General features: G+C 38.8%; 1 protein-coding gene across 3 annotated transcripts; it reads right to left on the reverse strand.

Annotated features, from left to right (window-relative positions):
* Positions 1-1,741: 1,741 nt before the first annotated feature.
* NDUFAF6_1 (NADH dehydrogenase (ubiquinone) complex I, assembly factor 6) lies at positions 1,742-15,781 on the reverse strand. Of its 3 annotated transcripts, XM_051217582.1 has the most exons (8): positions 15,548-15,781; positions 11,832-11,882; positions 11,699-11,798; positions 11,520-11,654; positions 11,426-11,482; positions 11,272-11,374; positions 9,781-9,917; positions 6,057-6,772 (listed from the first exon to the last, which is right to left on the reverse strand). In XM_051217582.1, exons 1-8 carry the CDS (start codon positions 15,565-15,567, stop codon positions 6,362-6,364), a joined length of 1,014 nt encoding a protein of 337 aa, XP_051064998.1. In that variant the 5' UTR covers positions 15,568-15,781; the 3' UTR covers positions 6,057-6,361. The 3 variants fall into 3 exon arrangements, with proteins under 3 accessions (XP_051064997.1, XP_051064998.1, XP_051064999.1); XM_051217581.1 differs by having other exon boundaries at positions 1,742-9,917; positions 15,440-15,781; XM_051217583.1 differs by lacking the exons at positions 6,057-6,772; positions 9,781-9,917; positions 15,548-15,781 and adding exons at positions 9,925-10,224; positions 10,283-10,340 and having other exon boundaries at positions 11,832-11,916.
* Positions 15,782-25,319: the final 9,538 nt, after the last annotated feature.

A 25,319-nucleotide genomic window follows, 5' to 3' on the forward strand; every position in this document is an offset into this window, starting at 1 on the left:
TGCCGCTTCTTTTAGAGTACCTATCTGGACTCTGATCATGCCCTGGTCTGCGCCAATTGTACCTTGCTTTTCAGTGGCCAACGAAGTGACGGTTACCAAAGGATTGATGTCAGCAAGTTGGTTGCAACTTCTGTTGCAAGTAAGTATCGAACCGAGCTAGCTTCTAGGCTAGCTACCACTCCACCGAAAAGTATAGATGAGCATTGGTTGCAACTTCATGACGCCATCAAAATGGCGAGTAAAGCCCTTGCGGCTTCGCGAAACGTCACGCTTATAAGCACTGGGTTTCTTCAGGCTCCTTACAAGTCATCGAAGCCCGTCGGTCTACTCCTGGTGACCGTGAGTTTGACCACAAACGAAGAATGCTACGCAATGAAATTGGGCAAAGCTTGCGTAAGGACCGAGAAGCCTGGTGATCGGAGCGTGCCAATTAGCTGGAAGCAGCAGCTGCATCTGGTAACTACCGAGAGCACTTCCAACTCATCCGAGCCACTGGCAGAAAGAAATCTGTTGTGAGCGAAACAATCTGTGAGGATAACGGGATGTCAATCACTAATATCCATCGACGTCTTGGACGATGGGAAGAATTATTCGAAGGGCAGTTCAACTGAGCTGCTGCTCCGGCAACACCGACCGGACTGTCCTACCCTCCATGGCTGGTGACGACTGATCCACTAAATTAGGCGGAAGTCCTCAAGGAACTCCAGCCCCCAAAACGCTACGAATCGCCGGGCCCAGATGACTTACCTCCGGCTCTTTTTAAAGATGGTGGTGACTTTCTGACTAAGGAACTGACGACGTTGTTTACAAAGGTCTGGGAACTAGAGAGTGTACCAACGTCATGGAATGAGTCGATAGTTGTCCCTATCTTTAAAAAGGGTTCACGTTCTTCCTGTAACAACTATCGGGGGACAGGTCTACTTTCGATTGCATTCAAGCTATTGGGTTCCGTCATATTTCGTAGGTTGTTCAAAACCCTGAGAAAAATTGACTCGCGAGGAGCAGGCTGGGTTTCGTTCTGGTCGAGGATGTATTGATCATATCTCCACCCTCCGCCAAATGTTAGAACACTGTCATATTTATCAAAGGCCAACAATCGTAGTATTTCTTGACGTTAAGGCTGCCTTCGATTCGTTGGACATTATTTATGTGTTCAATTAAATAAATAATAAACTTTGGTAACCTCAGGCAGAGTGAGGGCATACAACCACCTCTCTTCATTGTTCCATTCGAGTAGTGAGGTTAGACAGGGTTGCCCAATCTCACCGTTCCTCTTCAACTTTGCCACCGATGACATTCTGGAAACAGCTCTGATGAATGTAAGTAATGGTGGTGTGGATCTGTTGCCTGGAGAAAGACTTCTCGACCTTGAGTATGCGGACGATATTGTCTTACTGTGCGATAATGCCCAAGGCATGCAATCCGCACTTAATCAGTTGGCAATCAGTGTCCGTAGGTATGGTATGTGCTTTGCACCTTCGAAGTGCAAAGTACTTCTACAAGACTGGCAGGATTCCAATTCTGTACTCATCCTGGATGGTGAGCAGATAGACGTAGTCGAGAAGTTTGTGTATCTGGGTAGCTGCATAAGTGCTGGTGGGGGTGTGAGTGATGAGATCAATGCACGAATAGTGAAAGCCAGAGCTGCTTATGCCAATCTGGGCCACCTTTGGCGCCTTCGTGATGTTAGTCTGGCTGTAAAAGGTCGGATCTACAAAGCGTCGGTGAGAGCACTTCTGCTCTATGCTTGTGAAACCTGGTCTCTCCGATTTGAGGATGTTAGACGACTCTCTGTGTTCGATTATCGTTTTCTCCGAAGGATTGCTGACATCCGATGGCAACACCATGCTAGTAATGCAGAGGTTCGGGATCGTGTGTTCGGGCACAGAGGTGATAATGCAATTGGTGTCACTATCTTGAAACACTGACTTCGGTGGCTTGGACACGTTCTACGAATGTCTTCCCAGGGAATTCCATGTCGTGCGTTATTTGCCGACGCTGGGATTGATTGGAAAAAGCGGAGAGGTGGTCAGTGTATGACATGATGTCGTGGTATGAAAGAAAGCTGCAAAGGGATGGCTTGTGTTGGTCCTTCACGACTCCCTGGTCAGGGTCCTAGAGATGGCGCAATACAGTGGCTAGAGACGTTATCAGATATGGCTCAGAATAGAAGCCAATGGCGATCCTGCAGTAACCTTTTACTTTCTTCGTAAAAAATGGTTGTTTCTTCCTTAACTGAAAGATTTCTACTGATTATATCTCTCCGTTTCCCCCATTATTATTACTATTATTATTACACTACCTTACACTGATCTGTTTGTTGTTTTTTTCTCTTTGAATTCTCATTGTTTTTTGTGGCGCATATATATTTGGTGCCCTTTTGTACCAATATTTGTGTTCAAATAATAATAAATAAATAATCACTTACATCCATCGTCGTCTTGGACGATATTTGTGTTCAAATAAAATATATAATAAAAAATATGATGTCGGGCAATGAGTGACTAAATCGAAATGGACAATGTCTTCGAAATCATATTTGAATTTTTGTTATCAGTCATATGATTATCTGATGTTATTCTAAATATTGTTTTAATACTACTGTTACAATTTCCTCTTATTACGACCCAGCTATTCCTATCGCTTAGTATTCTTGGACACCAATTCACAAGACAAGTCCCCAAATCAGAACACGGTTGAGCAGGAGAGGAATTATATTCCAAATAACTGTGTTAGATTGAAGTAAGAAGGACAATAAGAACGTTAGTACACTTATAGTTTTTACATGAGGAGATTCCAGATTGTTCTCCGAGTATAGACTAGCACTGATTGGTCAAGAATTAGCCAATTGGCATGCACCAACTCAGCCGTGCATGGAACGTGCTTTGACCCAATCTATGTCCCGCTAACAACTACATACCTGACATGACTTCATATTTGTTACTTTCGATAAAAAACGTTCGAACTTCAACCTGTTGTCTACCGTTTTTTATTGTAGTATTGTTGGTTTTACATTAATCTCAGATTATTAATGAGCTGAACACTAGATCCCATTTTATCGAGTTACATAACTTCCCAACCGCCGATATTTCCAGGTGTAACCATGATTTTCAAAGATCAGCAAAAAACCTTTTACTGCTTGAGTGATATTTTTACTGGTTAACATTTGTACACGCTAACCAGCCAAGATATAAACCCGCTATTTCGGCGAAACCACACACCACAGTGTATAGCTCAATAAAAAGAGACGGATAGACCAAAATCTATTCCGCATCAAAACTGAATTATCGACATATTTCAATAATTGTTTTTTTATTATTTTACTCAACATTAATTTATTGTTCAAATTTGGTCGATTCACAACTCATTAGTCCATAAATTGTCGTTGAAGACCAATCTTATAATATCTCAAGAATAAAAACATACTACCAAGGATAACTTTATTACTGAATTCTTCCCTGACAGACTGATAATTATTCTCTATCCGCAAAGTGGGAATCGGAAGGTTTGTATGACAACTGGTTTCCAGTTACACAATAATAGGCTTCAATTACATGTATAACGATTTAGCGTTTGGATGAACGAGCACTGGGTCTGAGCTTCGCAGTGGATATACATCTAGCTGATGAGCTTAAAGTAGAATAAAAAATGTCACAAATTATTTCCCTAATCACTATTGTATACATTTCGAACGCTTTACTTTTAGAGATTGATGACTTTTGGTGTATCTGAAATTTATGAACGTACTTTACACAAAAAATGAAAACAGCATCTCGTAATCCGGTGTTGACTACGTTCTTCATTCACAGTACATTTGTGAGAAGTGTTCTTTCGGTCCCACGAGACCGGACCAGTAGTCAATATGACATATAATGTTAGACTGTCATATAAATAGCTAATAATCTAATCTATTTTGGTTACATTCCCACGATTGAATAGTTTCGATTGTGATTATCTTATGTGAATTAGCCACCAGATAGTAACTGATGTGGTACTCATTTCAAATGTATTGTTCGCTGGAGGAATACAACATTGGGAATAGACTATCAACACAGTTAAGGTAGTTATTTTGGTCATCGTAAAACGTATTGTATTAGGAAAACACAATCTGATTATGATCATCCGAAAATGTGAAGTTTAGTCAACAGCATATGTGGAAAATACTCTTCTCCTTGATTGGTGGACTAAATTGAAAGACCATTGGTTGTTCTGTGAGGTCTATTCTTCATTATTGTTTAAAAATTTATACTATCTTGTATACAAAAAAGTGACCGTCTTTGCTCTCTAACAGTATATGCAGACATTTGCCTAGTGGTTTCATCTATTGGGATCATTTTGTTAGTCAGTCCCATTAAAGATGTCTCCAAATACATGATGTACACTTGTTTTGTTTTAAGGAATAACAGTTTCGGGGTTGTAAGCAGCTTAAGAGAATCTACGGAAGTTTACGAATGTGAAGAACTGAACGAAGGTTTCATAGGTGAACCATCAATCCAGTTATCTTAGAATTTATCAAATTCGTTACATCGTCATCACAGTGATCATTCTACACCCATGTTAAGTTTGATCCGTAGTGTAATACTGAAGTAATTGATACACCTTTCAAGGTTTCATCAAGATTGCAGTGTTCCAACTAATATGAAACCTAGGACTGAGACATTTTGGACATTACTATCATATCAATCCATTTAGTCATAATTTGCCTGGTATTTCAGATATCCGTATGTCATAGATCTAAATTCTTCTACAGACACTGTTCATGAACTTAATGCAGTATAGTTCGTCTTAATTTCTACAAGCTTTGCTGCATAATCTATGACCAGTTTGTTTGTGAAGTACCAATTTCCGCAAGTATTCCCATTACAACATAATCGATGTTAGTATCCCACTTCATGTAGTTATTTCCCCTCAGTTCCAAATAAACGGTAAAGCGTAGAGCACTTTTACGTACTTAACTGTTTTCCACTTAGAAGAACGATATACACAACAAATCACAGTAGTAATTTTCTCATGGCTTGCTTCAGTAACTAGCCTTAGAAAACCAATATAAACTCAGGTCTCAACGAACGACAGTCTCGTCCAAGGATGGGACTCTTCAGAGGAGTGGATCAATGACCCTAACTGAAACTGAACTCAAGACCTCCAGGTTTTGTGGTAGTCAGTCAGTAACAACGTGGAACTTCGTACGTACGTACATCAGTTCGAGCTGCCATACCACATTAGCACAGAGATGCAGTTATCGATTCGAATCCCGTAGTGGTAGAGATAGTAAGAGCAGTAATCGGAAAGATTAGGGTTTGTAGATGTTATTCAAGGAGTATAATCCAGTGGAAAAAATTTGGAAAGAAAACAAAGGACATGAAGAATTCAGAAGATTAGAATTTGGGAATCCACAAAGAGTGGATGCACCTGCGCCATTGCAAACAATTTTGAGCTGTCATTCAAGGTCTCTAACCATCGGTTGGTATCGTCTCGCGGATCACAACCAGTTTTTGTGACAAGCGCCCAATCTTTGGAACACAACTGGTATCCAGTCCTTCTTGAACCATTCAGTTATAAGCAACATATGTGCAAGTCTTTAAAATGCTAAATAAAACATACAATGAGATTTCAGAGCAGCAGTGGTTGTTTAACCACGACGGATCTCCAATGCAAACTATGAAGTTCGACAATATCGACGAACCCTACACGGTAATGACTAATTTTTTCAGCGTTGTTTAGAGTGGAATAGTCTTTCGATAGAATTACTATTCCTAGTTAGACTAACTGGGAAAGTAATTAGCTCAGGGCCGATTAACTCATAATTAGATGTACGTTGCACATTTTATCTTGTTTTTAAAAGAGGTGATCTTCATCGATAACGTGTCTGATATGCAGTTAAATTGACCCGTCTTTAGGACTTATTTTGGTCAAGCAGTACTATGGAGTGGCAAGATCAATGAGATGAGATTTAATATTTAAAAACCACTTTAATTTTCCTTAATATTTCGGGTACGATCGTGACAAATTTTGTCAAATACACCAGCAAAAATAAATCAAATGTATAGAACTAGGTGTTCTGGTAAATGAATGTTATTGGACTTTGTATTACTGATGCAAATGTTAACATGAAGTTCTCGAAAACCCAGATTGTTTACTTATTATCAAATTAAGTAGTGTTATGAAGATAGACAAAATAAATCGCAGGGCTTCTGTATAATCCTTCTTCCTACAAAATGTAAACTGGAAATACTGGGCAAGGAAATACAAGCAAAGATTTTTACAATATTTCCGACTCAGCCTATCTAATGCCATAAGGTTAAACAGTCTTGTTCATATTTATATGCATTGAGATACGTGAGAGATAAATTAGAAGTGAGAATTAGGCTTTCGGTTCCCTCGGTATTTTATTCCACCAAGCATTCCAACATAATTGTAGCGGTAATAAATCATTATTGTATTTGGAATTAAGGCGTAAATCGAAATCTGCTGAATAACCTAAGAAATCCAAATATTTATTTATAGAGAGTAGAGGTAGTAAAAGCTTGGGCAAAACATTTTGTATTAAATCTTTTTGTTGCAAATCTTTTTCTTTCAACTTTGCTGAATTGAACGTTGGTGTTGAGAATGACTGCATTATTAATTCCGAGCTCAAATGGGAAACACGTTTAGCATGATAATGACCCAAAGAAGCAATTTCACATGTTAATTTTTTTATAGGTTTATCAGCTGTACCGGTCATCGAAGGATCATTACGTAGAAAACGAAGTACATGTTCTTGAGTTAAGTTATGCTGCGGATAGAAAAAACCACAAAATAACAAGTCTATTTGCTAAGTGATAGAAACAAAGTGGTATAAAGCTATTACATTACGTGGACAACTATTTCGGCAAAGCTACTGCGCACATACCTCTGCCTTGGTCAATTCAGATACTTGGGCTGGAAGCATCATTATTCAGCACTCGAAAGTCTTAGTCTTATCGTTGTCTATAGTCAGTTAGTTTAGAGTTATGAAAAATTAATAGCGACCCAATTGTACAAAAATACACAATAAATCAATATATTACTTCAGTCAGTCAGCTACAACGTAGGAACAGGCACATATACGCGTCGGCCCAAGTTGCCACATTTCATTAACACAACATGATGAACACCGGATTCATGGAAGTAGTTGTCTCAATGGTAGTAATATATAAAAGAAAGATTGTGTATAAAGATACAATACAGGAAGAAAGAATTAGTTCCTAGAAAGAAGGGTATAATGCAATTTTAATCTCACAGTTTAAGAGAAGACGAAGATTGTACACACTGACGCCATTGTGATCGATTATCAGCCATGCCACCAAGAGTCTCCAACCATTGGTTACGATAGTCTCATGGGCCCCAATCAAGTAGTCTTCATCTACCAACATGGCTAAGACCAGAAGTTAGTGACTTCAAGGACTGATGCCACATTTTGGTTTGGCCGCCCCTAACTTCCTTCCAGCCATCCCCAACACTGGTCAGCATTGCGCGTCGTGATAATCGGTGTTCAAGCATACGCAACACGTGGCCCAACCATCTCAGTCGATGAAGATTTACAACCTCACCAACTGGTTTACTATCATTTCCTAATACCCTGCATCTAACCTCACTATTACTTACCTGGTAATCCCAGCAGATGCGAGCAATATTTCTACATCTGTGATCAAAGACTAGTAACTTACGAGTATCTTCTACTCTTAATGGCCACGTTTCGCAGCTGTAAAGTAGAACAGAACAAACTGCCGCGCAGTATACTCGTCCCTTAATTGGTAGAGGGATATCTCGCCTTCGCCATAGGTCACGTAAGCTGGCAAAAGCCAAATGAGCTTTCTGAATCCGTGAAGAGATTTATTCAGACACCAACCCATTAGGGCTGACCAGGGTCCTAAGATAAATGGGATCGTCCACACGTTCGACTATCCACTCCCTGTACTTAGTTCAAATGTCGAGGCAGGCCAGTCCTGAAACAAGAGCTTGCATTTAGAGGGGGAGAAACGCATTCCAAACAACCTAGAATTGTTGCTCAGTGCTACCAAAAGACCCTGGGTTTTATCAACGTCTTCATCAAACGGGAATATATTATTTGAGTATTCTAAGCCAGTAAGTGGACCTCCTGGAAGGAGGTCAATTCATAAAAATCCAGTCGACGAGGTAGTTATTTGCAGTAGTAGGTCTATAGTGAAATTAAACAGAAATGGATAGTGGACAGCCTTGTCGGACACTAATTGAGGTTGCAAAATCAGAAGACAGTTCGCAATAAGCTCTTACTCGACTGATAGTGTTCGAGTGAAGAGCCTTCACAAGGTCTATGTGTTTCTGAGGTTCACCTTTCAAAGACAGTCACAGACCCTTTTGGTTTACAGAGTCAAATGCCGCTTTTAAGTCAGAGTAAGACAACACAATGAGTAATATAATTAATTAGAGTGCCTATACACAAGATTGGAATAACTTATTTGTCTTGAGAAAATCCTGTCCCAATTATCGACCTGAAGTTTGACTCAATAATAACGTTGAGTTATTACTTTTAGAATATATTAGGTTTATCTACAACCTTCAATTATGATTTAGAACTGAAGGACCATAAATGCTAATAACTTTCTTAAACGTAATCATGACTAGTAAAGTAGTTAACAGACTTATAAAAAATATTGATATGTTGTGGATATTTACATCATAAGATCTGGCAATCTCAATCATAGTGATAAACGAAACAGATGGAGAACACGAAGCATGTACAAAAACCCATCAACATTTCCGAGGTATTAGAAGTAAAAAAGAATAAGTGACTATGCAGTTGGCTTTCTTCAAACAAACGTGGGAAATATACTTTCTTCAAAAATCCTTGGATAGCAATATAAAAGACACCAGAGCACGAACTCTTTGCCGGACAAAAAGCTTAACAAGAGGAGGATGATCTAAAAGAACCCTGAAGTAGGAAGAATTTTGTTATAACTTAATCCGATGATGGGTTTGTCATAACAACCACAAATAAGAATGACGACGTAAGGAGCAGCTTGAAAGTGTAAGTTTGCAAAAAAGTCACTAATCAAATTAACAGAACCTTAACTACACATCAGAGTAAGATAAATAAAAAGAGGAGATAGACGCATCTGTTTGACCGAGGTTTGCGATAGGTTGATATTACACAAACCAAATACTTTTAAAACCAGTTGTGTTAACTCCAGAAACTTTAAAGTGAAGCCTAACATGATAAATTATAAGGAAATCATATTATCTGATGAATAAATACTTCAGTAGGTCCTTTATTATGGTTTTCGTATGAGATTATGTATATTCAAACTTATAAAAACCGATTGGCGATGCGTTTCCGACATCGCATACTTGCCCACTTCAAACGAACCCAACATGAAGCAGGAAAATAGTTGAATAGTTCAAGCATTTTAGTTTCATTTATTAGGTCACAAGCTCGGATCCCACCCCACCTAATTTGATTTGATCAGCCAGGTAATATCACCAGTTCATATATAAACACCATGACTCAAATGTAAGTATATAAACTTGTCTGAGATAAAGGAAATCCAGAGAACAAGTGTTTCAATCAATATAGTTTGGTTTGGCCTTCTAGTTATTGTGCTAAGTTAACAACTACGAAGAGGACCAAACTATTGTTGGAGTTTGAATGATGCGTAACAGATTTTTGCATAGAATACCCAGTTTTTTATTCCCCAAAATGTGTTATGCACCCACGCCTATAAACAGTTTAGTAATTACATTTAAAATTAAGAATGCAAATATTCACCTTGTTGATGAACATACTTGATTTATTAAATCCAAAGGAAATAGTAGAACATTCTTATGTTGAGCTAATAAAACTGAACTACGTAACATATTCACCATCCCCTGAGCTCGTCCAAAGTGATTTAGTAATGGGTTCAATGAAGTCATTTCAAATCCTACTTGTTACAAGGTAAAATTGATGTATTTAGTTAAAGTATAAAGTGTGCACAATCATAACAATAAATGAATATTAAAAACAGTCACCTTATGATGATAATTGCATTCTATGAAGGATATAAAGTATTATAGAAAAACGAAGGAGGATATTTAATCAATAGGAAGAAAGCATTTGATCTAGGTTTCTTTGTAGTTGGTAACCATCATCATAGAGTATTCGCAGTCCTGGGGAAGTTGACACTTCCTGCATAGGATTCGAACTAGTGTTAGTGAAAAAAAATTACTGATCAACATGAGACTGATATCCTTTAAAATTGAGAAATTTGCAGTGACATAGTTGAGTATTAAGTAATATCATTCTTACCTAGTCCTTAGTGGTTATTGAATCCTAATGATCAAGCTGTAATGTAGCGATTGGCCAACTGATAAGTGTAAACAAAGAAACAATACATACAAGGTTCTATAAGTTTCCAGAAAAGCTATATAGCCAAGTTTTTGAAAATTATTTGGTTGATTTTAAACGTAATATTAGCTACCAAAAGGTTTGGGATGTCATTTGGAGCAAATAGATGTGAGTAAAACGTCGTTTTTACGGCTTGAATTTCAACTTTTTGTGATAAGCTTTTAAGATTGTAACATAGAACATGAAAAACCTATTGCTATTGGAAATCGGATATATCACTAATTTTACGAATCACTTGTAAAATGAATTCAACCAGATAAAAAACCTGCTGCCAACTTATAAGAATTTTTATATAGCAATTTTTCCTTCGTGAAAATTGTTATTTTGACTGGGGGGTATAGATTTATCATTTAGTGACATTACATTCCAACGACTAGTGATAGCTTTTCTATCTTGGAGCCATACTTTAATGGTTGAAATGCGTGAAGTTAAACTTCTAGGTATCAGAATAATTCAATTACACCTACATTAGTAGGTAGTAGGTAGTAGTAGTAGTAGGTAGTAGGTAGTAGTAGTAGTAGTAGTAGTAGTAGTAGTAGTAGTAGTAGTAGTAGGCCTATAATTAAGTACACGGGACAGTCAATTGTAAAAGTCAGTGCAGGTAGACCAGTACTCAACAGAGTGGAGAAATCTTAAAAGTTTATACATGAATAATTAAACTTCTGTATGATGAGATGCCTTTAATACTAGAAAAATCTAGGAATTTTATAGAACCAGTATAAGTCAAACTTGTATATAAAAAGTTAATGAGAGGAAATAAATATATATGGGAGCATGGAACTGTATAAATTGAACCTGTTTGTAAGAAAATTTTTCTTTAAGCAAAATCCAAAGGTTCAGTACAATTTAGAACCTGTAGTATAAACATCATATGTGAACCAATCACTTACCATAAGCCTCAGATAGTAGACAATGAATCGGGACATAGACATCATCAAAATACGCTTCAGCTGCTTTGCAAGTAGGAAAGAAAACATTATTGAAGTGTCGTTCCTGTTCAAGTAATTTATAAAATTCAAAACACTAATGAAAATGAATTCAAACCCTTGAATTGATGAGCTGATAGAAGCGTTGTTTTGATAATACCAGACCTGAAACTGACTGGTTATGAATAAAGGAAAAGTGATCAAGATGGTACTTCTTTGAGCTCCCGTTCGAGAGGAGTGTGGTGTGGTGACGAATCATTGGAGCTATCAAATAGATGTTCTATAATCTCCCTCCAAAACTGGAACCGGTATTTAGCTTGTGCCAGATTTTCCGATCGGTCACATATCTTAAGTGTAAAAACAAACAAATTAATACAGAAGATATCAATACTTGAGCCAGTTCCACGTTGAAAGCTCTTAAGGCCAAAGCAAAGTTACGTCTTGAACCAGGTAGCAACAGTGAACACAGATAGTTTTCATAATCATACTTTCTAAAATCATAACGACAGAATTAACTGACATACTGAACAATACTGAGACAGTAAGGTTTTGTTTTGGCATTGACAAAGCGAATCCTGGAAGGATGAAGCATTCACATGAATAAACAAGCTGGATTAAAAACACGAAGTTGATTGCATAACTAAAATGTATATTTTGTCAGCAAAAATAACTATTCATTCTAAAAACATAACTGACTTAAAAAACGGAAAAGCACAATTTTCTATTTTTAAGCGGGTATGAATACACTATCAAATAATTACAACACACTGGGACTGTCAGAAATTTGAACAGTTCTTTATATAATTAGACCGTAAAGATGCTCTTACGGCTTTTTACGGTACCTGATTTCGTAAAAAGACCACTTTGTATCAAGTACCGAGTTTAATATTAGTGAATGAGGTCATAATTTGGAATCCCTTAGAGTGGTTTATATCCGTCGAACATTCTATTGCACTACATGTGTTACTGTATTTCTATTGATCATTATGACTGCTAGTAAATTTTTCTTCTTTACCAGTAGTGTAACTTATCTAGTACTTCAAGGTGTCTAGTCGGAGTCATTTACAGGAAGTCAACTGCCGAAATCGAGTACGGTAGTCATATGCTGGAAGGACTATCCCGCTCTACCCGTCTCGGTTTTACACACATCCTGATTCTAGGGGACTTTAATCTCCCTAGAGTCAACTTCGCGGAATACACGTACACTGGAGGCGACAACTCAATTGAAGCTCGATTCTTCAACCTCATCGATGACTTAGGCTTATACGAAAATGTGAGGTCGGTAACTCGTTGGAGAAACAGTCAGACACCATCGCGCTTAGACTGTGTATTCACAAACGAAGAATTCCTAGTTGACAACCTCTCAATCCTGGCTCCTCTGGGAAAGAGCGATCATGCCGTCATAGCCTTCAGTTTTGTCATCAAAACTAAGCTAAGGTATCCCAACAATAACTTGTGTTGGAATTTTAAACGGTTGAATGTGCCAGCTCTACACAACTACCTAAAACAGGTGGTTTGGGATGTTCACCCTCAACTCGATGTGGACGGTCACTGGGACTTCTTACTGCACACGCTCTTACGTGCTACAAACCATTCAGTTCCTCAATCGGTTCCCAAAAGCTGCAAGCCACCTACAGCAATCAAGAACCGTACCCTTCGCCTGCAAAGCCTCAAAAGGCACTGTTGGGCGGAATACAAACGAACTGATTACGACGGAGCGTATAGGCAATATAAACATATAAGGAACATATACACGAAGGCTATAAGAGAAGACAGGCTTCAGTACCAGACAAAGCTTATGGACAAATTCGCCTATAACCCTGGAAGCCTATTCCGTTATGCAGCCTTTCTTCGTCAAGCCAAAACAGCGGAACATTACTCTCAAACATTTCAACCGGCTGACATCAACTTTACTGACGACAGTTTCATCTGCAATTCCACAGGACTTTCCGAAGTGGACCTAAGCGCTGACTTGGTGTTCCGGAAATTGCAGCACTTAAGACTAGATACTTCTCCTGGCCCGGATATGGTTCATCCTGCCATACTGAGGGAGGCAGCCTCAATCCTGGCAACGCCGCTTAGCGTGATGTTTTCACACTCGCTAAGCCGAGGCAAATTACCGGAAAATTGGAAGTTGGCTCACATCACACCAATTTTCAAAGGAGGTCGACGCAATGAACCTTCAAGTTATCGGCCGGTGGCTCTTCTGTCATTACCTTCAAAACTCATGGATTCTCTGATATGCGACGGTTTGAACGACTATCTACTGTCCTTAAATTCCTTCTCACCCCAACAGCATGGTTTCAGGAAGGGTTACTCTTGTATAATCAACCTGCTGACTGCGGTGGACAGATGGACAAGCATCCTCGATCGCAAGGGGAAGGTCGATATCATTTACCTTGATTTCTCAAAAGCTTTTGATAAGGTTAACCACTTGTGTCTTATCAATAAGCTCAAACGACTAGGTATCAAACCACCTTGATCGATTGGCTTGCTTCATACCTAAAAAATCGACACTTTAAGGTTAGGGTTAATTTCACTTTATCTCAGGCTATGGAATGTCCTAGTGGGGTCCCCCAGGGCTCAGTACTAGGGCCTCTTCTCTTCTTGGACTATATAAATGATCTTCCACAACAGGTAACGTCAAACTTACTACTTTTTGCCGACGACGTGAAACTTTGGAGAGAGATACGCAACCAAGACGATATATAGGCACTTCAGGAGGATCTGACTCGACTTCAAAGTTGGGCAGACGATAACGGACTTACCTTTAACACTTCAAAGTGTAAAGTAGTTCATCTGCGACATGTCGCAAACTACAGTTACAACTTAGGAAACTCCTCTCTAGTAGTATCCCAAGTTGAAAAAGATTTAGGAGTCTTGGTGCCCCATGATTTAAAGTCTTACGTTAACTGTGATAAAAATGCCTTTCGAGCAAACCTTGCACTGGTAACATTGAAGCGCATTTTTGGACAGTTTGACGGACGAACTCTCCATACAATCTTCAATAGTTTCATCCGTCCCCATTTAGAGTACGGAAACATAGTACTCCCCCCTCACTCCAAAAGGATAAGGACACCCTGGAGCGTATCCAACGGCGAGCCACGAAATCAGTTCGAGGACTCAAATTTAAGCCTTATGAAGAGCGCCTCCAATCACTAGACCTTTACCCATTAGAGTATAGGCGCCTTAGAGGTGACCTTCCAATGGCTTACAGTATCCTTAACACTTCTGGACATCCTCTTAAACACCTACTTAAGCTTAGTTCGAATAATAACCTAAGGGGTAACACCCAGAAACTGGAAATACAGCATAGCAAGACGGAATGTAGACACAACTTCTACTCCTTAAGAGTTGTCAAAAGCTGGAATTCTCTGCCGGTCGAGCTAGTCCAAGCGACTTCTCAGGAGTCCTTCAAGAGGCAACTTGACCTATTCTTAAGGACCAAGGACAGCATTACACTATGATTTACCAGTTTCTTTTCCTCTTTTATTGTTAACATACCTAGGTTCCTGCCTGGAGGATTTGGTGATCCCCTGCTACTAGACACGGAAGCCTGTTAAGCGAAAGCTTCTTCTATTCCATCCACAACCATTTGAACCATTTGAACTTGACAAAATACAAATTTACCCTAGGTTTTACATTCGAGAGAATCAGCTAGGGACAAAGCAGCTCGAGCATGTCACTTAAAAGGTTTCATAACAAGCTTAGTTTGTTGACACCAGAACCGGGGAAAAACAGAGATAGCCTACAACGTAACACTGAAATGATAGAAACTCATATTGATATACATCGGCTGCCAGAGAAGAGCTAGCTAGACGAAATCCTAGAGAGCATGAAACAAGGTGGCTTGAAACGCTTTGCACAACGAGTCGCGATAAAACTACTGGTCACACTGTGATAACCTATTTTATCAGGTATCTTATAGTAAATGAGATTCCTTTGGGGAGGATGAAAGCCATAATGCAAATTAATCGCATAGAAGTGACATGTGCAGGGAGTGTTTGAATGATAGCTATACCGTAAAGTCCCTGTAACCAATAGTGAAGTCCGTATGCGATTTTTTTATGATACATAAGTAGTAACCAACATTTAATAAACTTGTAAGTACTGAAGCATGATTTGTAAATACCTCCAGTGTGCTTTTGTATACGAAAGCATAAATAAAGGGGAAATGTCGATTTTTCCACCTTACGTCGTGTATTTGGGGGATATTTGTCAACAATTATACGTAACATACGGTGTTTGAATATGCCGCATTTCGTACTTATGTTTTCATAAACGTCGACAAAATAATGCACCGCTTAATAAAAAAAACCAAACTATTTTCATAAACACCAGTAACAAAATACGAACACAGGGATTTGTCTGAAACGCATATACACTGACTTCGTTTTTTGTTTAGCTAAATTGTTCCGACACTATTAACTTGTCAAGCGTCCTTGGCTGTCATAGATCGACTTATAACAGACGGTGGAATAAAATACGAACAGCGTTCATAAAAAAACATGACTTGCTTTCGTTTGGTCAGTTTGCTAATGAAAGCAAAATCAAAAGTAACTGGCTTTAACAGTGGTGTATGTTTAATTGGTAGCATTGGAGAGAGAAATTAATTGCAATGAGAATTCTTCAACTGTTACTCCATCCACCAGCTACAGCAAACAAAGCTTCTAGATAATAATGGTATGTATATGAAGTGAATACGTTATTGTATTTCTTATAGGATGCAATGACGTTAATTTATGCTCTCAAAAGTCCGTAAATCGTAAAGAGCATTTCAACAATGTATTGATGAAATTAATTACAAAAATGTTTTTGAGCATCAGTGATGCTGGTCGAATTCTGAATGATTCCCGAGATCTGGTTTCGGACTTACCAAGGAGCATAAGATGTGTCCTGAGGACATGCACAAGTGTTCAACCAAATTTCATCAGCAGTTGGGTTTATTACCACCTCGTATTGAAAACCAATCTGCTAAGATATTTTTAACTCTGGTTGTTTACTTTTGATTTTGATACTTTAAATTTGTATATTAATGTAGATGGACTTTCTATGTCCTGGAGCTCTAATCAACATTTATGGCCTATATTAGGACGGATGGTTGCCCCAAGGTTTAGTGACGTGTTCATGATAGGGATCTACGGAGGGAATACTAAACCGGCAGAATTCAACGAATTTTCTGCGGACGGAATTTCTGAAATAAAAGAAATGACTGACGTGGGTCTGTTTAGTGCTAAGTTTGATAAATACATAGCTATTAAGTTGTCCTGCTCGTTCTGCTGTTACGTACACGGTTAATCACAATGGTAAGGCAGGTTGCGATAGGTGTACTGTACTTGGGAGACGGCTTTAGGGGAAGGTGACTTCTCTAAATGGTGAATATACGTTAACAACGGACAACAGCTTTCGTCGCCAGACCCAATCTCTTCACCATCAGAGCTACTCGATTCTGGAAACGCTTTCAATTAATATGATCTTAACTTTTCCTTTAGATCCTATGCACATGGTGTATTTAGGTGTCACAAAAAAGCTAGCTAATCTCTGGATATAATTCTCACATAAAAGACTGCTTAACATGAACTCATGTGCTATTGGGGATATAAATAATTTAATATCAAGTACTCCCTCCGACTTTCAACGTGAATGCCGTACACTAGGCACTGGGGGAGGATGGACTACTAAAATTCAGGTCTTTCACTGACCCACGTAATTACTTAGAAGATCCTTTCCCATCCACTGATACAGGAATATTTATGTGCTCCGTAGTTAGCCGGGAACATACATGGGTATCGGTTAAGGACACTGACTGTGAATGTATAGCCATTTATTGTATCAATTATTTAGTTATAGTCGCATTGTTACATACTTTTAAGTGAATGTAATTTGTTTCATTTGTGCTTAATTCATGATCATAAACCATTTCATGACCTTGTAACAGCTTAGGTTGGTTGGTTAAGAGTTGACCCCAAACAACCAAGCATATGCCAAAACAGTACTGTTCAAGTATTCATTCACTTCCTTATTTTGTATAAGCGTTGTATTCCTTATTATCTTATATTGAATGTTGAGAGCCTTTGCTTGTCTGAACAGATAATCTCACACTCCACTGTGACTGCGCGAAGATCGAAATAAAGACCTATTCACTACTTCTCTGGTTTCTTCTATCAATAGCACGAGGGTTACCTTAAGGCACGAAAGTGGTGAGCCCTTTTTGAACACAAATTTAACCTCATTTCTGTTATTAACATTTCTTTTACTTAATCGTAAAAGTAGACCTGATTATCCGTAAACTAAGTTGAGTGTATAACTAGTTTATTCCGTATTATCTTAAGTTATTCGTGTTATAGTAACCATTTTTCGTGCTAACTTTATTGCTATATTTGTCACATACCTCATGTCAAACTCAATAGAAACCCATAATCCGGAGGGTTTGTCACCAGTGGAGATAGACACTGTTATGACTACGAAATCCCGACTTCCAGAATTTGATCGTAGTGATCCTGAGTTGTGGTTTGTTCAACTAGAGCATTATTTCACGAGACACAATATCAAATCTGAAGGGACTCGCTATAGAGACTTGTGTTCTATCCTTCCTCCTTCAGTCGCCAAAGAAGTCCGTGACTTGATTTTAGATCCACCATCACCACAACCATACACCATCTTAAGACGAGAGATAATGAACCGTTTATCATTATCAGATAGTCAAAGAATCCAAAGACTTTTCCAAGGTGAAACACTAGGTGATCGGTCGCCGTCACAGTTTTTACGTCACCTCCAAGTCTTAGTGGGTGATAACACAGTGGGTGAAGCGGTCCTAAAACAAGGATGGATATAAGCTCTCCCATGCTACGTCCAACACTGTTTAGATGCACAAGATCCTGAAACCTCATTATCTCATTTAGCGCGTATAGCCGATAGAATAATGGAAAGAGGTCCTCCAACTGGATCAGGCACAATAAATCACACACAAAGTAGAATCAGCAAAAGACCCCGTCATAGAAAGACTCATTGCGAGTGTTAAGAGTCTCACTGAAGCTGTCACCAGAATGCAAATGGGTCATAGAAACAGGAGCAGGTCACCACAACGACCACGATCCAAGTCACAAAACAGGTCACAAATGTCCAGACAATCTGGGCAGTTTTGTTGGTACCACTGGAAGTTTGGTGTCAACTCAACCAAGTGCATGCAACCATGCGCCTGGCCTAAACATAATTCTAAGACAGCGGGAAACGAGTAACCCCTCCCCAGGTCGCGACGACTGAGGAGGGGCGCCTAAACAGTCGCTTGTTTTATGTTAGAGACAGAAACTCTGGCTTGAATTTCTTGGTGGATACTGGCGCTGCTCTTAGCATCATCCCTCAAAATAAAACTGAGATTAGTCGAGAAACATCATCAATTACACCTCAAACTGCAAATAAAACTAAAATCGCGACATTTGGGCAGAAAACTTTAACCCTAGATTTGGGGTTCAGGAGGCAATTCCCTTGGGTTTTCACGGTAGCCCACTTAGATCTGGCAATACTGGGGATGGACTTTCTAGAGAGATACGAATATCTAGTTGACACCAAGAAACGGCGATTAACACTAAAAGAAACTTCGTATTACACAAAAGGCATAGAAAGTCACATCAGCTCTCTTAACTTGATTCAAACTCCTCCAGTAACAACAGCGAAATTCCAAGATATACTCGCGGAATTTCCAAACTTAACTAAACCAAACCCACAGCCTTCCAAAGATAAACTAAAAGTAAGTCACACTATCAAAACCGAAGGTGCACCGGTTTTTGCAAAACCCAGGAGACTAGCACCAGATAAGCTCAAAATAGCTAGGGCTGAGTTTGATTATATGCTACAACTGGGTATTATCCGTCCCTCTGATAGTCAATGGGCATCTCCTTTGCATATGGTCCCAAAGAAGAATGAAGGTGACTGGCGACCGTGTGGGGATTACAGAGCCCTCAACCGTCAAACCGTACCAGATAGGTACCTAATACCGCATATCCAAGATTTCACAAACGGTTTACAGGGTATGAACATATTCACTAAAATTGATTTAGTCAGGGCATATCACAATATCCCGGTGGCTGATGAAGATATTCCCAAGACAGCTATTGCAACACCCTTTGGCTTATTCGAGTTTGTACGCATGCCATTCGGCTTGAGAAATGAGGCACAGACATTTCAAAGATTCATAGACAACCTACTTCGAGATATGCCATTTGCGCAGGGGTATATAGACGACTTGTTAATTGCCAGCCCAGATTTGCAATCAGACAAACAGCATGTACAAACAGTGTTGAAAAGACTGGATGAACATGGAATAAACATACATTAAAGTAAGTGTGTTTTCGGTGTTCAAACTTTAGAATTTCTCGGTCACACAATAAGCCCAGAAGGGATTAAACCGATCAAAAAAGAAGTAGACACCATCAAACAATACCCCATACCTAGTTCTCTAACACAACTGAGTTTTCTAGGTCTAATTAACTTTTATCGCAGATTCATGCCAGGTTGTGCACAATTAATGCAACCTTTGACAGATTCACTCAAAGGAAAACCAAAAGAATTCAAACTGTCTTCAGACGCCGTCGAAGCTATTAAGCAGATTAAAGATAAATTAGCTCGAGCAACTACGTTGATGTATCCGAATTCTCTTTCCCCACTTGCTTTGATGGTGGATGCTTCAGATAAAGTAGTAGGCGGTACCCTTAACCAACTGGCTAAAAACGCCTGGAAACCAATTGCTTTCTTCTCAAAAAGACTCGCTCCAGCAGAGACAAGGTATTCTACCTTCGGGCGAGAACTTCTTGCAATCTACCTAACCATTAAACACTTCCGACACATGTTAGAAGGCAGGGAATTTATAGTCTTTACGGACCACAAACCACTAACGAATGCACTAAAAGCGAGAGCTGATAAATACTCACCTCGAGAAGTCCGACACCTTGACTATATATCACAGTTCACAAGCGATATCCGACATGTCAAAGGTCAGGACAATCAGGCGGCAGATGCTTTATCTAGGCTAGAAATGAACGTGCTACAACAGTCCACAGTAAACTTCGAGACGTTGCGAAACGAACAAGAGCAGGATCTAGAATTACAAAACCTGCTTAAAACAAACAATTCAAGTCTTAATTTAAAACAGTTCCCATCACCTGTCGATGGTATTCTAATCTACTGTGACACGACCAAGGCAATTCCGCGACCTTTCGTTCCCAAAAGTATGCGAAAGTTGATATATAATAACTTTCATTCTTTGTCTCATCCTGGCGCAAAAGCTTCAACAAAACTAATCAATGCCAGATATATATGGCCGAATTTACAGAAGGATGTACACAAATGGGTTAGAGAGTGTTCAGCATGCCAACAATCAAAGATTAATCGTCACACAAATTCACCCATAGGTGTTTTCTCGCAACCAGATGCACGTTTTGCCCATGTGCATATCGACTTGGTAGGTCCTTTACCACGTTCAAACGGTTTTAACTATCTTTTTACATGCATAGATCGATTTACCAGATTCCCTATAGCCATCCAGAATGCGGATATCACAGTGGAAACAGTAGCCAAGGTTTTCATGCAGAACTGGGTAACCATTTTTGGTACACCCATAACAATAACGACTGATAGAGGAGCGCAATTCGAATCCGAACTATTTAATAACTTGGCTAAACTTCTAGGCTCCAATAGGATACGCTGCACTGCATATCATCCTCAGGCTAATGGGATGGTAGAACGTTTTCACCGTCAGCTAAAAACCGCCCTTATATCTCACTCGAACCCCAGTCAGTGGACAGAATTCCTACCATTAGTTATGTTGGGAATACGAACATCTGTCAAAACTGACGCACAGTGTTCAGCTGCGGAACTGGTTTTCGGAACAACTCTGAGACTACCCGGTGAATTTGTTAACCCTAATACTAACAGTCAAAAACTTAATTTAGAAAATTATGTAGATCAACTACGGGACCACATGTCTAAACTTAAGCCGATTAATACTCGTGAACAATCGCGCGCCGTATATATACCTAAAGACCTAAGCAATTGCACGCACGTCTGGATAAGATGTGACAAAATAAAAGCACCACTCAGTCCTCCATTTGAAGGTCCTTTCAAAGTCGTCTCAAGAAAATCTAAATATTTCGTGATAGAAAAACATGGAAACATTGACACAGTAAGTATTGATAGGCTAAAGCCGGCTTATCTAGATCATGAACCACCATACGTGTTGTTAGATCGTTTAACTGACAAATCCATTACGGAATCGAAATGTAAAGATGATAAATCTTTACAAATGACTAAAACGGTTCGCTGGGCACATCCAATTAGTCAGTCGAGGATGTTGACAGTTTCGGCTGCAGGATAAAATCTAACCACGTAGCTAATCACAACCTGCATCTACTTAAAAATAATTTTTTTCCTCATTCCGCCTCACTGACAACTCCCCAGACCTTTTACCTTTGATATATAAGTGTTATGTTAAATTTTTTTTTAAATACTGGACACATAAGCTAGGTATTCCGAAACGGTGACTGAGGATTTTAATCAAACTCATACAACTAGCACTGGCAAATACAACAAATTCAAGAAGCAACTCAGGCGAGTTTTATACTTTCTTTTTCTGGTTAATTAACTATGTTGGCTGTACTTCTCATATATTTATATACATTTTTCACGTAGACTGGCTATACATATATACCATATGGACTACTTCTAAAAGTTTTCGGTTGAGGATATGTTTAGTAGCTTGATACGATTAATACTACCATTAATAAGTAGTTTTCTAGACAAAACATTTTGGATTAAACCATGGTCAAGTACTTATTAAAGTTCTCATCATTTTTTTTCATGTTTAGGAAACTTACGTAATGACTTAACCAGTTTTCCTGCAGCATGCTTTTTAGTGTGATCATATAACCCATCTTTATTGGCAATATTCAGATTTTTTTAAATTTCTGACATTTAAGAATCAATAACCGTGAAGATATGGTACAGTGCATTACTGTAAGGTTACTATGTTAGCCGCATTGATTCCACATACCTAATTTTAAACACAACATATAAGGGAACTGTTTAGTAATCATAACATTGAACTGACGATATGAATATCACGACTATGCTAACGTTAAACCAATTATTATTAGTGGCCCATACAAAGTTCTGGAACTTAACATTAGCGTAATAAAAAAGACATGTTATGTCAATAACTGATATATATATATTCGTTGGTTTAAATATAACGTAAGATGGAAATTTACTAAACTTGTGGGTTTTTTTTCTATAGTAATAATATTAATGTAAACAAAGAACTTATACTTTTCCAATATGGCACTTTGATATATCAATCTGTCCTCTTGTCATTTTTTCTCTCATATGTGAGCGACTTACGGGCAACAAACATCGTATTGAAGGTGGGTCTGGTGAACAAAAACGCAGGCCCCACACGCACTCGAACCTCTACCCTCCTGAATGCTAGATCGCGTGCTTAGCCGTTAAACCACGTCAGACCACGGAAGAAGTGACTTCAATATTTCCTTACACCAATTATTCACTCATAATACTAATGAGTAATAGGACTTACACACCTCTGAGGTGCAAACCAATTCGTTACTCGGATGAACTGACGAAATATTGCTTCAATATATCATGCATACCTAAATCAAACCAGAAAAGGGTATTTGACACAACTGTACTTGGTCCGCATACTCTACACAATTTTTTTGCTTCTAAACCGTATATTCTTTTTCGTTTTGTGGAGTACTCTGATGCACCCTTGGTTACGCACCTAGTTGTAAAAGGCGGTCATCACAGGCTCAAGGTCATGCGCTTGATCGATTTTGTTAGAGTCCAACTTCTAGTAAGTTCACCCTTTTACATATATGCATTACAAAAGAGTATATTTTTTTTGTTTTCAAGGTTTTTCGTGCACAAGATATCTACACTATGTCTATTTCCTTCCAGAATACCAATCCGTTCTGGAGGCCAAGCACTTACATTGAACCGAACGATTATCAATTACATTTATGTATTCCATTTTGTATCTTATTACTTTATGCAGGTAGTGGAGCAGTTCTTCAGGTTTGTTTGATTTTCACCATTACCTTTGAAGTAGATTCTTCTTTACCTTTTACTTGAGGGCGACTCAAGAGGCAGGTGAGTAAACACCTGATAGCCGGTCTGAGCACGGAAAAATCGTACCTCACCAACATGGTGTTGGGTAGCCCGCTAGCGGCACTTCCTCAGATATTCTTGTTCCACATTCTCACACTTTCTCTTGAAAGCACGCAGCAAACCGTCAGAGATAGTTGTAGAAGAAATCACATGCTACAAAATAAGATGACAAGTTAGTAAATGAAGAGACATCCATGGACTATCGTTGACAGCGTCAGTCGTCACAGATTGTAAATCAAATAATGAGAGAGTTGATAATTTTCCCTTGGGATGAGAAATAGAACTAAGGTGTTTTCGATAGATAGGCTAATCGAACCGACGTTCCTACGGAAGTCGATTCTAGGGGGAAGCTAATGTAACAGCTTAGGTTGGTTGGTTAAGAGTTGACCCCAAACAACCAAGCATATGCCAAAACAGTACTGTTCAAGTATTCATTCACTTCCTTATTTTGTATAAGCGTTGTATTCCTTATTATCTTATATTGAATGTTGAGAGCCTTTGCTTGTCTGAACAGATAATCTCACACTCCACTGTGACTGCGCGAAGATCGAAATAAAGACCTATTCACTACTTCTCTGGTTTCTTCTATCAATAGCACGAGGGTTACCTTAAGGCACGAAAACCTCTTATGTGTATTATAGTCTCACCGAGCGCGGTGAGACTATAATTTACGGACGACCTTTGAGCTACCACTGCTCACAAAAGAAGTTCTAACTACACCCCATATGGCAACACAACTACTATCAGTACACAAGGCCGAGTCTGCAGATGACAACCTGAGCAAACATACATTCACGTCAGGACTAGCATTATGATGTGTTGCTGGACAACCTTGAAATCTGTCATGGTTGTCCTTGAGTAATATCAACTATATCTAAGCTGAACTGTCAAGATTAGGAAATAGTTGCCAGGATTGGAGTCTTATCACGAATTGATATGACGTATGAATCAAGGATCTTGTGTAGACCTGCTATTCATCATACTTTTTCGATTCCAATAACTATACAATATCTAACATTTTCGAGAATTTACCCATTCGTTTAGTCGGTCAATGCTCCATAGAAAGAGGTGATTTTCACTCAGGATTTCATTTCTGTCGTTTACAGCCATCCACATTTGCCCTTTATGAATTGAAAACGGCAGCACATCCTATTTAGCCGGACAAAATAGGCAAATAACGTGAAAGTTAAGGCTTGAGAAGAATTCTTCAGTTAAATTCATTTTAAATATACAGCATTCACACACTAAACAAGCGGATCATTACTGAGTATGCATATATAGTGCCCATCGAAGATAGATGAGTCACACGTGTCCTATTTTCTGTCTAGCCACATGAAATCAATATATATTGTTAATTTCAGGTAAAGTGAAAGCCAGTGTAGGCTTTGGATGCATTTTACTAATATTTGTCATTAGTATCTGGGCTTTCTATCGGAAACAGTCTTCCGTCGCAATGTATCTAGGTTATTGAGAGATAGTGACCGTGAAGGAAGTAGTCTACATGATGCTCCTCCTTAACTTGGAATATTACCACTTGACGCTTTCGGAGACTGAATGTCAAACCATAACTGTTTGTCCATTGAAGTCTTAGTTAATGTAGTGTCTATATGAACTAATGATTCCTTAGTACTTGATGTCTGCCTGATTTCGAATTATAAATACATTACGTTCGTTGATGCCCACCTAGTTGTTCGGTCTAAATTGCGTTATTTCTGGAATTCTTAGATCGTATATTAATGTAAATACTTCTACTCACCACAGTTAAGTGGTTAAGAGCAAGCCAATAACCTTCTTATAGAAACAAAACACTACATATGATATAGTCAGTTACTTTGTTA

Source organism: Schistosoma haematobium, chromosome 5 (assembly GCF_000699445.3).
Source record: "Schistosoma haematobium chromosome 5, whole genome shotgun sequence".
Taxonomy (NCBI): Eukaryota; Metazoa; Platyhelminthes; class Trematoda; order Strigeidida; family Schistosomatidae; genus Schistosoma; species Schistosoma haematobium.

Coding starts and splice junctions, on each gene's coding strand:
- NDUFAF6_1 (XM_051217582.1), bottom strand. CDS start 15,567: ATGCGGCATATTCAAACACC. Junction 11,883..15,547: donor ATGCGGCATATTCAAACACC/GTATGTTACGTA, acceptor TCATCCTTCCAG/GATTCGCTTTGTCAATGCCA. Junction 11,483..11,519: donor TCGAACGGGAGCTCAAAGAA/GTACCATCTTGA, acceptor ATTCATAACCAG/TCAGTTTCAGGTCTGGTATT.